Raw genomic sequence first — 18,323 nt, forward strand, 5'->3', positions numbered from 1 at the left:
CTGTCACCTTACGTTTGACCCCCTTTACCCATGTTTGCCCTCCTCCTATTCTCCTTTCCCTCTGATAACTGCCCATCTTTTGTCTGTATCTATGAGTTTATTTTGTTTGCTAGTTTGTTTCTTTTTTGTATTTCATATATGAGTGAAATCATATGGTTTTTGTCCTATCTTACTTAACTTAGCATAATATCCTCAATGTCCATCCGTGTTGTCACAAATGGCAGTAGTTCATCTTTTTCATGGCTGAGTCCATTCATTCATTGATGGATACTTCGATTATTTCCATACCTAGGCTACTGTAAATAATGCTGCAATAATATAGGGGTGCATATATCTTTTTAAATTAGTGTTTTCATATTCTTCAGATAAATACTCAGAAGAGGAATTGATGGGTCATATGATAGTTCTATAGGAAAATGTATTCTTATCTTTGAATCTTTTGCTCACTTTAGGCCATTCACTTGTTTCAAAAATATTAGGAAATATTTCAGACATGTAGAAAAGTATAAAGAATAATATATTGGATTCTCATGTTCTTATCTCTCACTTTAAGAAATAATCTTTACCAATTCAGTTAAGCCCCTGATGGCATCCATTTTTTTCATCCTCATAATCTCCATATATATTTTATGGTATTTGTTTGTATTCCTAAACAATTCATAATATCCTATCAAAGTTATTTTACAACTTGCTTTTTGGTTTAACATTATCTTTGAGATTAAGCTATGAATACATTTAACTTGGTATATATTATTACATTATATTATTGTATCACAATTTATTCTGTAGATGGACATTGTGTCCAACTTTTGCTAATTAATAATAATTTTAATAGCTGACACAGAGGGTTTATAATGTGTCAGCTACTATTCTAAGAGTTTTATATAAAGAATGCTACGGCACAGCCGCAGTGGCTCAGTGGTTAATCATTGACCTATGAACCAGGAGGTCAGGGTTTGATTCCCAGTCAGGGCACATGCCTGCGTTGTGGGCTCGATCCCCAGTGTGGGATGTGCAGGAGGCAACCAATCAATGATTCTCTCTTATCATTGATGTTTCTATCTTTCTCTCCCTCTCCCTTCCTCTCTGATATATTTAATTTTTAAAAAATATTGCTGGGGACATTTTTTTATCTATAAAAATGTTTTTATGTATCTCCCAGTGAAATTGCAGGTAGCAGAGTTGTTAGTTGTTATCTTCTCTATTTTACATACTTTTGTGAGGATTGGTCATGGATGCGATATTTTTCTCAACTAATAATAATAAAAACTGACTTTGGATTTGAACCCAGGTCTTTCTATCTCCAGAGCCCACTCTCTAAAACTTTCTATGCACATTCCAACAAAAGACTCATTCCAGCACTATAGCCAAACTGTTGCTTCCTTTTAAATTTTATATATATATAAAGTTATATGTATATAATTGTTGACAGTGTTATAGATGTCCCCATATTCCCCTTGTTGTTTCTTTTCAATAGGGCACATTATTAAATAATTAAAGATAGCAGGGCCATATTGACTGTAGGATCGGAAAATAAGTTATTGGCATGTCACACATAGCTTTAATTGCACTGCACTGCTTTGGACTCACCTTTACTTAGCAAGTAAAAGAATGAGGAATGTTCTTTTGTATATATTAAGCATATTTCCTGAATTTAAGTCTCCCACTTGGCTATGCCAGTGATTATATACTAGTAATTTTAAAACTCCAAATAGTTAAGAGATACAATTACATGATACTTTTTCTATGTTTTCTATGCTTCATGAACTTAATACTTTTGTGACTCCTTTAAGGAAAAACTATCTTGAAAACATTCCTGGAGAAATTCTGCAACAAAACTGGGACCAACTTTGTGGAATTACTTCAGCCTAACTGTCCCCTTCGATAAGAAACTTAAGGCCATGAGGATCAAGACCACTCTGCATTCTTTTTTTTCTTTTTTTTCCAAATTGCATTCTGAAGTGTTTGGTTTGTTGCTCAGGTTGAAAGCATGTCATGATGAATAAATAAACTCAGTGATGAGTAATTTTTTAGTTTCTGTATTTGGAGAACTTATTGGCCTATGAATCATCACATACCTATAAAATGAATTAAATTTAACTGAATTTTAGTATTGTGGAGAATGAGTTTTTGACCATTTCCCTGGACTCACATATTCTCCTGAGAATGGTGAATGTAGAGATTTGCCTCCTCATTCATTCAACAAGTATCCATTAATCACCTACCATGTGCCAAGCAGAATTTTAGGAGCTAGATGTATAGATGAATGAGACACAGACATTTTCCCTTCTCATAGAGCTTACATTCATTTACCAATTTTTCTTTTTCTTATGTCTTGTAGAGGAGGATTTGTGTTATTAGTATATAGAGAATTTTTGTCCAGGCACATTTTAAGATACAACTACAGAACCTTGGATTGGCTCTGACACATAATAAAGAGCTAGAGCCATGGCCAGGGGCTCAGTTGTTTGGAGCAGCATCCCCTACACCAGAAAAGGTTTGATTCCTGGTCAAGGCACATGCTGTACCTAGGTTGCGGGCTTGATCCAGTTGGGGCATGTAAAGGAGGCAACCTGTCAATGTTCTTCTCTCACATCAATGTTTCTCTTTCCCTCCTCTCTCTAAAAATCAATTTTAAAAATCTGTAAACATGAAAAACTAATCTATAGAGATAGAAGAAAGAATAATGGTTTCCTTGGGGTGGGTATTGACTGGGAAGAGGCACAAGAAAACTTGAGTCGATGGAAATATTCTCGATTTTTTACCTTGTTGGTTATATGGGTATATGAATATACAAAAAAAAGGCATCAAGCTATACTCTTGTGATTCTTGTATTTTTCTGCATATAAATTACACTTCTAGATGTAATACTCTAAAAAGACTATAATATTACCTATGCGGTATTCTGGCAGAGAATGCATAACCTCAGTCCACTCACAAGGAAATATCAAATGAACAAAAATGAGGAACTTTATTTTAAAAAACAAATGTTAATGCATAAAATGCCTCCCAAAACGACTGTTGAAATGTTCCAGATTAAAGAGCTATGGAGACATGACAACTAAATGCAATAGCTGAGCCTAGATTGACTCCTAAACCGGAAGGGAAGAAAGATATAAATGACTGTATTGGGACAACTGACAGCAGGTTAAAGAAAAGTGTACCAGTATAAACTTATGAAGTTGATAACTATACTGTAGTGATGTAAGAGAGTATCTTGATTCTTAGAATATACACCCTAAAGAATTTAAAGGTAAAAAACCATGATGTGATTCAGAGAGAGAGAGAGAGAGAGAGAGAGAGAGCAAGTGATAAAGCAATTGGGATAAGATAAATCTATGTGGGTTTTCTTCTCATGGTACTGTTTTAATTTTTCAAATTTTTGTACATTTGAAATTATTTCCAAATAAAAAGGTGTATGGTTTTTTTTCTTTTAAAAAAATTAGTTTCTGCCCTGACCGGTTTGGCTCAGTGGATAGAGCGTTGGCCTACGGACTGAAGGGTCCCAGGTTCGATTCCAGTCAAGGGCATGTACCTTGGTTGCGGGCACATCCCCAATAGGGAGTGTGCAGGAGGCAGCTGATCGATGTTTCTAACTCTCTATCCTTTTCCCTTCCTCTCTGTAAAAAATATAAGATATATATTTTTTAAAAAGTTAGTTTCTTAAGAAACAGAAAGAATGGCTTAGGGATTATACTTGACCTCTTTAAGAATAATTACCTTATTATTTTAAATATGTTTTAAAAGATTAGTTTTAAGTAATGGATTCTCTTTATTTGAACTTCTCTTTAGCTCTGACACAACACCTCTTTTAAATGGATCAAGCCAAGACAGAATGTTTGAAACAATGGCAATTGAGATTGAACAGCTTTTGGCAAGGGTAAGGACTTCTGTTAAATGGCTTTTTTGCTAATAATTGTGTATTTGTTAGATATGGTACTAGATTATATTAACACAGACAGGTATTGAAGTCACCACCTTTTCATTCAGCGTGTGTGCTTCCTAAGCCACTTGAATTTTGATCACAGCTATTTCCAGGTCCCCTGAGAGTTTGTTTTTTTTAACTTTTATGTATTACTTGGTGGAAGTACTGAATACTTGCATACTAGCTTCTTGTTTTTGGTTTATTTGTTGCTGTTAGCCAAAGGGCAAACAGGCAAATAATTTATTTTATCTCTTTATAGTGCTTTCTAAAATATATATATTTTTTCCCTTTCTCTTCTTCTTCTTTTTTTTTTTTTTTTAGCTTACAGGAGTAAATGATAAAATGGCAGAATATACCAACAGTGCAGGTGTCCCCTCCTTGAATGCAGCACTGATGCATACATTACAGCGACATAGAGACATATTGCAGGTAATACTCTGGGCTTGAGAGTTTTATGTTGTTATAGGGTTTGTTTTAATCCCTGAATAGATTGTGTGCACGTGTATTTAAGAGAACGCAGGGGGAAATATTCTGAGAGGATAAATGACATGCTATAGAAGTTTGTCTTGTTTTACTTTTTTTTTCTTGGTATTATAAAATTCTGAAAATGTCTGATATCTAAGAACTCTTGCTTTTTCCTGGTAAAATTGAATACTATTCGTCAGTAGGTAAATAAACCATGGGAAACCTCGCTAGCTAACTGAAACAGTGAAATAGCCAATGATCATGCATAGGCAATAATGTGGTTTAGAGTATACTTTCATTAGCCTTCAAAGGTAACATGGAAGAGGAATAATTTACTATATTTAGAATATTGTTTGAGAAAATATTAAAAGTGTAACAACAAAATGAAATAAACTCTTAAATATTTATATATGGGGTGTTAATATATACTATAAAATAGGAGGGCAAATCTTTTTAATATTGAAAAAATTCAGCAGCCATTTCTAATTTTAAAAACTCTTGTTAAAAGTAGGAATAGAAGAATACTTTAGTTGCCTAATGCAAAAAAAAAGTGTATTTCAGATTAAAAGTTAGCATCATCCTTCATAATAAAAAGGCAATATGCAAATAACCATCACTCCGCTACGCCCACGATTGGGCGGTGGGAGGCTGGGGGGCAGGACTCTGGGTGGCATATCCGGCCATTGAGAGGCGCGGGACTCCCGCCCCCCCCCCCCCCCCCCCGCCTCTCAACGGCTGGATTGGCGGCCGCTGAGGGGGGCTGCCTCGGACACCCTGGACATCCAGCTCCGCTGCCATCGGAGGCGGGGAGCCGGTTGTCCGCACCCAGATCCCCTGCTGTGCTCCCCTTCGTCAGCACCTCAAGCCCCAGCAGCAGCGGCAGTGGCTGGGGATGAGCTGGTGATCCCAACAGCCTGGCAGCTCAGTGGCGGCAGCGGAGGCAGCATTGGGCCTGGGGACTGGCGAACAGGCAGAAGATGGCCCTGATCGCAGGAGGCTAGGCCTAGGGACCCTACCCGCATGATTGAATCGTGCGCTGGGCCTCTAGTGCTTAATAATAGAGCACTAAAAACATTCCCATTAAAGGAAAAGGAAAAAAAACAACAAGAAGAATACCCACTATCACCACGATGTTTAATATTGTTTTGGAAGTTCTTTGTGTTGCAGTTGGTAAAGAGAAGATAAAGGAAGAGACAAAATTTGTATTATGTGGCAGTGATGAGATTATATAGCTAATACAACCAAAGAAAACTAAAAAAAATGTATTAGGAACAAATTCAGAGAGATGATAGATCACATCCTATCTAATAAAAGGTTAATATACAAATAGACCAAATGGCGGAATGGCCGGTTGCTATGATGCACACTGACCACCAGGGGGCAGACGCTCAATGCAGGAGCTGCCTCCTGGTGGTTAGTTGCTCCCACAGGGGGAGCGCTGCTCAGCCAGAAGCCCAGAAGCCGGGCTCACGGCTGGCGAGCACAGTGGCAGGAGCCTCTCCCACCTCTGCGGCAGCGCTAAAGATGTCTGACTGACAGCGGGGAGCGGGCCTAAGCCGTCAGTTGGACAAACCCATGAGGGCTCCCAGACTGCAAGAGGGAGCAGGCCAGGCTGAGGGGACCCCCTCCCCCAAGTGTACGAATTTCGTGCACCAGGCCTCTAGTTAATATATAAGGGCAAGTAGTTTTTCTCATATAAACAATAACCTGTTTGAAAATACAATGGAAGAAATTATAACATCCTTATATATAAATGTAATAAGATGTATAGGACTTGAATGCATAAAGCTCTATTGAGAAATGTAATATATTTACTCTGCTTTTGGATGGGAAGATTTCTCTCTAAGTCATCCTATAAATTGAATGCATTTCCAGTGAAAGTAACAGGTTTTTTAATTTATTTGTTCCTTTTTTTTAAAATTGGCAAAATGATTCCAGTTTATTTGGAATCATAGGCATACAAGATTAACCAAGAAAAAACATGTGAAAATGAAGATAATTAGTAAAGGATGCTTAGTTCTACCAGATATTAAAACCCATGAAGAAGCTAGAAAAATTAAGACAGTTTGATTCTAGAGCGAAAGGGGCCAATGGAATTGAATAGAGTTTACTTATAGACCCAAATATGCATGGAAATTTAGTTTTACCATAAAGGTAGTATTTTAAATCCATGGGGAAAAGAGAGGTTATAAAATAAATAGAGCTGTAACTATTGGCTAATTATTTGGGGGGTGGGGAGGGACCAAACCTCAAATTCTATCTCATTTCTTCCATCCAGAATAAATTCCAGATGGATCAAAGATTTAGATGTAGAAAAAGAAAGTTCAGAATAAAGCAAGGGTGAATTTATCCATTTTGGGTAGTAAAGGACTTTCTAAGCAAGACCTAATACCAGAAACTATAAAAAATAATTTGCTTACTATACAGAGAAATAATAGAAATAAGAAAAAAGATAGTTTAATATGAAAATGGGCAAAAGATATGAACTTGTATATAGAAAATGAATTGCCAAAGCCATAAAAAGATATATAGCTGCATTCCCAAATCAAAATGAGATAGGATTTTTCACTTGTTAGATTAGCAAATATTGGAACATGTGTAACTTATAATTGGCAAGAGTATAGGAAAATGGATATTCATTCATTTTTCTGGGAACATAAATTGGTGCAGTCTGATTTAAATGTAAGATTCTTTGATCTAATTGTTCTGGTAGGCATTTACTCTTTAAATACACTTTAATAAGGGAGAGAGAGAATTCAATAACATGTATACAAGAATGTTTATTGTGGCATTTTTTAACAGCAAATAAAACAACTAAAATGTTCATTAATAGGCATTTTATTATGATAGGCATAGAAAGATTTATATTTGATAATATGGAAAGATTACTTAATAACTTATGAACTACAAAACGCAGTGTACAGCAGAATATAGTATGATTTCTTTAACATAAATGAAAACTAGATAAGCTTGTATATGCAAGAACATATTTCCTGAAAGAAAATTAAAGTGATGATAATGTTATAAGCTGTGGAGCAGGATGGTTTCTACTTCTCTTTCTTTCAGTGCTCTTAGTATTCTCTCCATGTTCATGTATTATTTTTGTTTTTTAAAGGGTCAGTAGGGACTTTCTGGGAAATGGGATTGATTTTCATCTTTTTATACTTCTCTGATTTAAAAAATAATAATACTCCTTAATAGCTTTAAAATATGGTAGTAGAAAAAGAAAGTATTTAACGCTTATTTTGTTCTTTACATTACTCTTGGTTCTGTTCTTCACTCTGATTGGTTTAAGAATTAAATTTCTACTGGAGTTACAAAAGGGTGAAATTTTAAAATAAGCCCATTGGGTGCACTAAAGAGTAGAAAAAGCCCCTCAAGTTTTATCCTAGGCTATTGGAAGACATTTTATCTTAGAATTATTTTTTACTTTACAACTCTGTCCCATAAGACAAGATACGAGAAAATACGAAGGATAGTGATTTAGCAGCACTCTTACTCTACCATCATTTAAAAGAAGTCAGTCATTCTTCAGGAAAGTTATTATAATGTTATTTTTTTACCTCTTGGCAGATTGACTTCTTAAATAGTTTTCTTGACAGAAGTTTATAATATGATGACAGTACATACTGGCTCAGTAAGATGAAAAGATACAATTAGTTTACATTGAAACTGGATATTGATTTATTGCAGGATTATACACATGAATTCCATAAAACCAAAGCAAACTTTATGGCAATACGGGAAAGGGAGAATCTCATGGGATCAGTACGAAAGGATATTGAGTAAGTTACCTTTTATATTATTTTGTAGGATGTTTGTTCAGATTTATATTTTGGGTATATCCATGATTATCAGCAAATTGAGTGGCAGAATCATGGTTTAGATTTAAAGGTTTCTAATGTCTATTTCACTGTTCTTTGTGTGGTCCGAGTCTACTTTCCTGGTCTTAACCCAGCTTCCACTAGTTTTACCATTGCCTCCTGCCAACCTTGGCTTTCCTGTCTTAATTCAAAGTCCAGCTTACAAGATATATTCGTGAGTAAAATTTTCTCTGATCCCCTACCACCCACCTTAAGAATTACAACATTACCAGTAACTGAAGCTCTCTGTGTTTTGCTTCCTGATTACGACCTACCTACCCCTCTATCTTGCCCCTACAATTCAGGAAACTATTAAAGTAGCTTTTACTTTTCTGGAATCTGAAATATATCTGTATATAAAGTTATTTAAAGAATTCCAATATTTTTATGCTGATCTTAATTCATAGCGTTAAAGGTTTGTTCTTTTCTTACATCCCTTTATCTCACATTCAATAATATATTCCAGCAGTTCATATACATTTTTGACATTTCTTTTTTTAATCATCACCCTTGGATATTTTTTCCATTAATTTTTAGAGAGAGTGAAAGGAAGGGAGAAGGGGGGAAGAGAGAGAGAAACATTGATGTAAGAGGACACATCGACCTGTTGCCTCCCACACTTGCCCCAGTGGGTGGCAGGAATCAAGCCTGCAACCAAGGTACATGCCCTTGACTGGGAATCAAGCCCAAGACCCTTTGTTCCGGGGGCTGACGCTCTAACCACTGAGAGCACCGGCCAGGGCCATTTTTGATAGTTTGTTTTTTTTTCACAACTCAACACAGCCAACAAGGCTGAATCTATTGAGCATCTAAAGCTGAAGACTTCACACTCTTGATGCCTATCATTATCTCACTTGTGATAAGTTTATGATACTTATATTTCATAAGTATGTTACTTATGATTCATAAACTGTGATATACATTACCAATCATAAGATGATGTAATCATGTGTACTCTGAGAAACATTTTCCTCAAGATTCTTTATTTTGTTGTAAGAGTAAGATAGTTTTGCAGCAGAAATAATTTAGTATTCATTGCATTCAAAACTTTGTTCAAAACTCTAACCCACGATTATTCAGACATCGAAGTTATGTTTCTACCTCCATAAATTGTCTTGGAAAAATAATTTACTGTTTGTCTCTGTTTTACCTCTGTTTTTTATTTTTAGACATATCCTTTGTGTAACATATAGGAGTGTAAAAAAAGTAAACATTCTTGCCATAATTAGGAACCTTGTAATATTTTTAGTTCTTAGGAACATGTAAATCTTTTAATTTCTGAACAGTCTGTTTACATATACCTCTTAAGGAATGCATTTTGGTCCAGTGTAGGGAACAGCCTTTAATATATAGGCATTTAGCTTCCTCATAGTTTGTGGAAATGACTAGAATACAGCCCATTTTAATAATTTGTTTCCTGAGAGATGATCATAAAAGAAACATGTTCATCTATTCATCTAAACTATTTCCTGATTGCCGTCCATGCGTAAGACACTATGCCAGTCACAGTAAAAGGTAGAAATGAAAAGACCAACCTGGCCCTCTATGTGTTAGAAGGTAGTTAGGCACTTACTCAAATTAATATAATACGAGGCAGAATACAGTTAGTGAGATGAGATATAGTAGTAATAAATGACATGTTCAATTTTTGGCAATTACCATTTTTTGGGTTTCATACAATCTTTTGGTATTTATAGCAATTATTCTCTTTTATAAAACGAGTTATTAGGAGACTTGTCTAAGGTTGCTAACTGGCTATATAGATTTAAATCCAAACCATGAGTCTTTAAAGTCCAGTGTGTTCAGTTTTACCATTGTGCTTTTCCTGGTGTTCTCTTTCCTGCTGTGCTTTGCACATTAACTGCCTCTCAGCCAGTAGATGAGTTTTAGCAGCACGACCCTCTTTTGTCTTACTGCAGTATATGTGCAGTTACTTGAAGTTTTTATTTTTGTTCTTAATACTTATTGTGAGTAAAGAACAGAAACATAGGAGTGTTGATAGTAGTGACAAAAGGCATTTTCTTATAAATTTTAATGTGCTTAAGACCAAGATAAAAATCCTTAAGTATGCCAAAATTGGCAGATCATTAGCTTCAGTTTAGTTAGGCTTCAGTTAATGGACTACATGTACCATTATGAAGGAAACATTCCATTTCAGTAGCTCTTCCATCCCATGTGCTGTGTAATAATTAGTCCAAATTTTCTTTACACTTGGAGAAAATAAAAATATAGGAGATAATAGACAAAGAAAGGAAAGTAAGATTTTTGTTTGTTTAAGAATATTAGATTATTTTGGTGAAAAGTAATAAACTCTTAAGCATAAATTAGAGAGAGCCATTCATATTTATTTATAATAAATTTCATTTTTAGAAGAAGATGAAAAGGAATATGCATTTTAATTGTTAATTTAAAACTATGTAGAGGCTCAATTTGTCCACTTTGGATATTACTAGAGTTAAGTCACATTAATCTTTTTTTTCTTGCAATATCTGCCAAAATGTTCTTAAATCTGCCAGAAATGTTCTTTAATTTTCTCTATTTTGTTCTAGGTCATATAAAAGTGGGTCTGGAGTAAACAACAGAAGAACTGAACTATTTTTGAAAGAACATGAGCACCTTCGAAAGTAGGTATTACTGAATGTATGCATATACTGTTGTAGTTTCCCATACTTAGTAATTCATTTGCTTACATAAGAAACTTTTATGGTGTTTATTATAATAAGTGCTTTTATCAATGTTAATTCATTTAATTCTTCTATTTGACCCTGCTGAGTAGAAATGGAATTGCACTGTTCCTACAATAATTAGAAAAGATATGCTGTCAATATAAAAAAATCTATATTCACATCACTTAATTATTACCAGAAATATGTGCTTTATTGCCTATTTTTTCTTTAACAAGTCTATCGCTCTAATAATTTTGTCCATTTCTATAAGTTATTAGTAATAATAATGGTAATAATACTGATGACTTACGTTTGAATGGCCTGATACCACTTAGCTATGTCAAGAAGCATTATAATGGGCAATTAGTCACCCATCAAATCCAAAGAAAATATCTTATTTTCTAAGAATTCAAAAGAAAATGCCTAAAAACCTGGATAAACTGCACACACATACACACATCTTAATGCAAGTCACCATGCTCTGTCCCTGCTTCATTTATTTTTTTCTCTGATATGTACTGATTTCTTTATTTTCTCTGTATATTGTTATAGAACTTAGGATCAGGAAATTACTTATCTCTGTGAACTCAGCCTCTAAGCACTTGAGCAGCTAGTATTCATAATAATTAAATGTTATGAATTATGTTGATATTTGCTGCTGAAAGATATACTCACATGAGCTTAATATGTACTGTTCAATTTATTTTTTGTTTGAAGATTACAGCTTTAAATATAAACTGTTGAAATCAGAACATGGAAAGATCAAGACCTTTTTAGAAGTCTGGGTGCTTCTAGTGTCAGATAGTTTTTAGTGTTCTTCCTTAATCTGTTTAATATTGTTTGGCACAAGGGGGCAGTCTTTCCTATAGTATGTGTAGTTTATAGTTATTCATAGCTTTGGTCATTCATTTGTATTTGATAAAGATCACCATAAAGAGAATTTTTGCATTACATGTATTGATAATGTTAGCCTAGATTGTTAGTTAAGGTATTATCTTCCAGGTTTCTTCACTGTAAAATTACTGTTATTTCCAATTAATTAATTAATTAATATTGGGGAAGATGCTTTGAGACTGTGTAAATATTCTGTTTCTCCTCAAACTTTATTTTTTTATTGATTTCAGAGAGGAAGGGAGAGGAAGAGAGAGAGAGAAACATAAATGATGAGAGAGAATCATTGATCGGCTGCCTCCTGCATGCCCCCTACTGGGGATCGAGCCCGCAACCCAGGCATGTGCCCTTGACTGGAATCGAACCTGGGACTCTTCAGTCTTCAGGCCAACGCTCTAGCCACTGAGCCAAACCAGCTAGGGCTCTCCTCAAACTTTTCCCACTAATAGCATCTATTAGTGAATCTTGCTTCTTCCTCAGTTATTACTGTGGTGTTTGCCTACTAGTGATTTTCTATTTCTATCAGTCCTTGTACATTTATTAATTATAATTCTATGAAGAAGCACTGTTCTTTCGCCTTTATTTATTTAATTACTTATCAGTGTGCACTCATAGATACTTATCCTGTTGGTTATAATCCAGCACTGTTGTTATTTTATTTTCAGATTGTTCCACCTTTGGCCATGGGGAGTTACTTCGGGTTAGCTTTTGTCATTGACATGCCCTGTCCTATTTTGAGCATTTCTTTTACTATTTGGCACCACAACATTTTCATGGTTTGTCATGTGTTTTCCCTTCCTCAACTCTAGAATCAACCACTTCTCCAAGTAACCTTGGTCATTTTAATTGGAGAGTGGTTCAGAAGCTAAGATATGAGTGCTAGATGTGCTTATTGCTATTGAGGTGTCATTGCTTCTAGGCTTTTCCTTGCTAAATGTTCATATCTTTTTTTTGCATCTACTAAGGTGATCATTGTTTTTTTTCCTTTATTGCTGCAATGTGGTGAATTATGTTGATTATTTTCAAATACTAAATCTTGATTTCTAGAACAAATCCCACTTTATTTGATGTATTTATTATCCTTTTTATATATTGCTGGGTTTATTTTATTAAAGGTTTTTACATTATGCTTGTGAAGAATATCTTTAGTTTTCTTGAGATGTCTTTGTCTGGTTTTAGTGTGAGGGAAATAGTGGCCTCATCAAAATGATTCTATTTGCTGAAGGAGTTTGTGCATGTTTGGTATTATTTCTTCCTTAAATATTTGATAGAATTATCAGTGAATCCATCTCAGCCTGGACTTTTCATTGTGGCAAAATTTTTAAATTATAACATCCTTAGCATATAATTAGCATATTACACTTTGATTGGTTGAATGAACAACCGGACGACTGGACACTTAGCATATTAGGCTTTTATTATATAGGATTTTCCATACAAACAATTATAAGCCTACTTTTGCCCCCACCTTGTATATTATTTAATAAGTATCATATGATTCAATTAAACACTGGTTGTATTATAACATCTGTGAATGGGATAACATAGTAGACTCTCAGCATTTCAAGATTGGACTTTAGCTTTCTTAACTATTAACCAACCCTAAGGGTTCATGGTGTATAGTTTTGTTAAGATACAAACTTGAATGTTATGTGTTGTGAAGCTGGCGTTGGGGAAGTCAGTTGGCTAATGAGTACATCTAACCTATCTGGACAACAACGCTTATACTTCAGCCTCACTTCTAGCTTGCTGCTAGTTGTTATTTACTGCTTGTTGTTATTTGCTGCTTGTTGTTATTTACTTGGTAACTACCATAAAGTGGTTTATACACATGCATACATATACTTTGTTTCTTTGTGAAACATTACCCCAAGGAGAAAACAGAAATAAAGGTAATGATAGTGAGGTGATCCTAAGAAAGCAGTGCTCTTAAGTAGAAAAATGGAAAGTTAATGGAAGAAACTATATGTAATAGTAGTCGTAACCATAAACTTGGGAATATGCAAAGATCTTCAGATAGATCCCTTATGTATGTCAGGGGTCATTTGTGTAATAGAGAATTGAATTTTTAGCCTATAAGAACTGGTAGCATTTGATTATTTCACTATATGTCTATCATTCCATTTGTGGAGCATTTTAAAATTACATATCAAAGCTCCATTTGTCTCACGTGGTGCAGTTGTCTGCCTTTTGAAATAAATGGCAAAATTAATATTATTCTGAACATACTTTGCTTATTTTTATGTTCACTAGATAATGTCTAATTTTACAAAGTAGGAATGACATAGGAGCTTTTCTACAGAACTCATTTTCCTTCACTTGGAGCTGTAGTGAAATTAAATTCATCTTCAGTTGGTACATGGCTTTCTTAAACAGTAAAAATTGAGTTGCAGGTGCTCTGCTATAGTGAGGAATTTTCTCTCCCCAGATGTATTATCCATGACAGATGTGTTCCAAGACCCCCTTGGATAGTACCGAACTTTATATATACTATGTTTTTTTCTATACATACATACCTATAATCAAGTTTAATTTCTAAATTAGGCACAGTGAGAGATTAACAACAATAACTAATAAAATAGAACAGTTATAACAATATCTGTAATAATAAAAGCATAATATGCTAATTAGACTGAACGTCCTTCCCGATGAAGCCGGGGCAGCGAGGGAAGCCCAGGTCCCAGGTGCCTACCGGCGGCCAGAGGGAAGCCGGTGCCAGCAGCTGGGGGAAGGAAGGCCTACTCTTGCATGAATTTCGTGCATCGGACCTCTAGTACTATAATAAAAGTTATGTGTTGTCGCCCGGTTGATGTGTGGCTCAGTGGCCGAGCATTGACTATGAACCAGGAGGTTATAGTTCAATTCCCGGTCAGGGCCTATACCTGGGTTGTGGGCTCAGTTCTCAGTGTGGGGTGTGCAGGAGGCAGCTAATCAGTCATTCTCATCATTGATGTTTCAGTCTCTCTCCCCCTCCCTTCCTCTCTAAAATCAATGTCTATATAGTTATGTATGATCACTCATTTTAGGGATGCCTTGCTGAAATCTTTGTATAGGCTCAATGGTTTCTGGTACAACACATTGCCATCAATTGGAACAACTTTTCTGTTCATATCTTCCACCCATGAATTTAGTGCCCTTTTCATCTTAACGAAACACTTACCATGTGGCTGTAATTTTTTCAGTTTGAAGTGCAACAGCAAAACCAGCATGAATTTCTTTTTTCCTTCTCCACAATTTTACAAACAGAAGATTTATTCTTACCACAGATATTAGCAACTTCAGCATACAATTATTTTCCTACCTTATTAAGTTGAGAACTTTTGCATTTTCTCTTAAAGCACTTCATACCTTCTCTTTGGCATATCCAAATTGCCAGGATTACTACTTTTGAACTTTGGGGCCATTATTAAGTAAAATAAGGGTTCGACAGTCGATCTGATAACCGAAATGGCTACTGAGAGACTAACAGGTGGGTAGCTTATACAGGGTGGATACACTGGACAAAGGGATAATTCACATCCCAGGTGGGACAGAGTGGAACGATGCAAGATTTCATCATGCTACTCAGACAGCATGCAACTTATGAATTGTGTATTTCTGGAATTTTCCATGTAATATTTTCAGACCATGGGTAACTAAAACTGCAGAAGGTGAAACCATGAGTAAGTGGGCACTACTGTATATATCCTGTGGAAATTTATAAGGATTATTTCAGTGTTAACTCTGATTGCTATTTTATTATTCCAACAAGTGTCTCATATTAATTCATTTATTAAGTATTTGAGTGTCTCCTGTGTGCTAGGTATTGTACTAGACTCTAGGGAATCAAAGATGAATCAGACTCAGTCCCTAACCCATGGGAATTCATTCTGGATAGGGAAATAATAAACATAATTATGATATCCTGTGAAATATTATATAAAAAGCATTAAATGAGATAATGTAAAAACTTAAATTTTGCTAAATTTTCCTCCAGCACATATTATAATGTCTGACATATCTTAAATGCTTGTTATGTTCTTGAATGAGTTGATGAAGAGCAAAGAGCCATGAAAACATAATATTATAAAGAGGAATTAGTTCTGCCTAGATGTGCAGATGGGATGGGGAAGGTTTGACAAAGGATGTGACTTTTGAGCTGGACTTTGAAATATAAGCAATTTATTTTGAGAATCGGGAAAGAGGATTGCAGAGCAAGTGAGACACTATGAGACATAAAATTGCTTTAATCTATGTCAACCATATATCTGTAGGCTTATACAGTTTACAAGATACTTTTGTTTACATTATCTCTTGAGCCTTAGGACAACTCTGTGAGGTAAGTTCATGCAGCCAAGTGCTTAAACCTGGACTGAAACTTAGGTTCTAGGATATAAGAGTAATTAGTCATGTTATTCTTTATAGTTTTATGAATGTCATGATTGATAATATTATTGAATGTCTATGATTAATTAAAAATTGTTTTCTGAGTTACAAGTATGTGAAAGAAACATACATATAATGAAAAATATAGTTCCATTTTTATTTCTGTAAGCAGATTAGCTTCTATTGATATACAAGTTATTTTTTTAGAAGTTTCAGAAACAAGTTAGAGAATTTTTACTTAACGTTTCATAGATTCTTTATGATTCAGGTAGTTTTTAAGGATTTTAATCAATTTATCATTTATCTAAAGAACAACAAATGGCAACTGTGATTCTCCATATTCTTTCGTAAGCTTTCTGCTTCTGCTATAGTTGAACAAATTTGTTGACATTAAAAAAATGTATTTGCACCAAAATGTTTGGTTAAAAAACTTAGCGGGGGGGAAAAAGAAACAAAAACTTCTTCCCTACTTAGACTTGATTTCCTGTTGCATATACGTCAAGACAGTGTGGCATTGTTGAAAAAAGGCACAAATAGATCAATGAACAGAGAGAGCGCCCAGAAATGGACCCACACAAAGTCAGCTGATCTTTGACAGAGAAGCAAAGGCAATTGATTGGAAAAAGATAGTCTTTTTAGCAAATGGTGCTAGATTTCTACTTTCACCTTTGTTTTTCTGTATTTTCCAAATGTCTGTAAAATAAAAATGTGTTAGCACTAAAACAAATTTTTGTATTCTACTGCAGTTTAATTGTATTCAGTTAACGACCTTATGGGTCTCTCTGGTTAACTGTAAGTGAAAGACTGTATCACCATAATGCTTGTTGTAAATGATCTGATTGGTTGATTATAACCTCATCAATTGCAATTTACAAAGGGACCAATTTAAAATTTTTATTATGTACTTGCTTGCTTGTTTTCTCATTTACTTGCTTACACATTTACTTGTTATTTATTTATCCACCTACTCTTAAGTTTTAAAAGAAGATTCCAATTGGGTACTATCTAAGTGATTTTGCCAAGTTCTAACATTTTGTTGGTTTAAATTACTTTAAAATAAAGTCTTGAAATCCCATTTTGTTCTTGAAATGTGTGCTATTTGCAGTGTATATTAGGAAAATGAATTATTTTTTTAAAGAATTATTTAAATGTGGCTCGGTATCATAATTGATGATGAAATTTAGTTCATGGTTTTAGCTAGTTTAAATTGGTCTGGAAAGAAACAAATTTGTTGCTTAATTGCAGACTCTAGATGACTTTATGGAATGCCTCTGGGCTGTTATGGAGTACTTGTTTAAGAAGGGTAATTTCACTTGATTATATATTTTATGCCCCAAAGGAAAGCAATTTTAAATTCAATTTTTACTTGATTATGCCATTTTTATGCAGCTCCTCTGCTGTTGAATTGTATCCACAATATCCAGGATGCTTTTAATGAATGGTGTTTACTTAGTTGGGCTCTTAGCCAAATAAGTACGAAAGAACGTGGAGACTTTGGGCAATCTGAGAATGTTTAATACATCAATATCGCTGGCCTTCCTCTGTCCATGCTACTTATATAAACTAAGTTGGTTGGAGCATCATCCCATACATTAAGAGGTGGTGGGTTCAATTCTAAGTCAGGGCAGATACCCATGTTGCTGGTTTGATCTCCGATCAGGGTGCGTGTGGAGGCAACTGATTGATGTTTCTCATTCTCTCTCTCAAATCAATAAAATAAAAATAAATAATGGATTTTTAAAAAGATAACATTAATGAAAATCTACTTTTATACAAAAAATATAAATGGAGGAATGTATATTTGCTTTATAAGATTTTTAATTTGATTCATGTAAGTAAAATAGTCTTATTACATTTAAAATATGATCTAAAATGGTCATTTTAGAAAGCATACCTTTTAAGAAACACACTCATGCCGAAACCAGTTTGGCTCAGTGGATAGAGCATCGGCCTGCGGACTCAAGGGTCCCAGGTTCGATTCCGGTCAAGGGCATGTACCTTGGTTGCGGGCACATCCCCAGTAGGGGGTGTGCAAGAGGCAGCTGATAGATGTTTCTCTCTCATCGATGTTTCTAACTCTCTATCCCTCTCTCTTCCTCTCTGTAAAAAATCAATAAAATATATTTAAAAAAACAAACACTCATTACA

At 34.8% G+C, this 18,323-nt stretch overlaps 1 protein-coding gene across 4 annotated transcripts in view; it reads left to right on the top strand.

Moving 5' to 3' along the window:
• Positions 1 to 18,323, top strand: part of GOSR1 (golgi SNAP receptor complex member 1) — a 40,926-nt gene that overhangs the window by 3,138 nt on the left and 19,465 nt on the right. For all 4 annotated transcript variants that reach the window (XR_013815111.1, XM_079798878.1, XM_079798879.1 and 1 more), the window contains exons 3-6: positions 3,793 to 3,880; positions 4,247 to 4,354; positions 8,084 to 8,175; positions 10,803 to 10,877. Coding sequence is in view for 3 of the 4 variants with exons in the window: in XM_079798878.1 (XP_079655004.1) it covers positions 3,793 to 3,880; positions 4,247 to 4,354; positions 8,084 to 8,175; positions 10,803 to 10,877 (363 nt within the window). In the remaining variant the exon portion in view is untranslated. The remainder of the gene's footprint in view (positions 1 to 3,792; positions 3,881 to 4,246; positions 4,355 to 8,083; positions 8,176 to 10,802; positions 10,878 to 18,323) is intronic.

This window comes from Cnephaeus nilssonii, assembly GCF_951640355.1.
Source record: "Cnephaeus nilssonii genome assembly, chromosome: 19".
Taxonomy (NCBI): Eukaryota; Metazoa; Chordata; class Mammalia; order Chiroptera; family Vespertilionidae; genus Cnephaeus; species Cnephaeus nilssonii.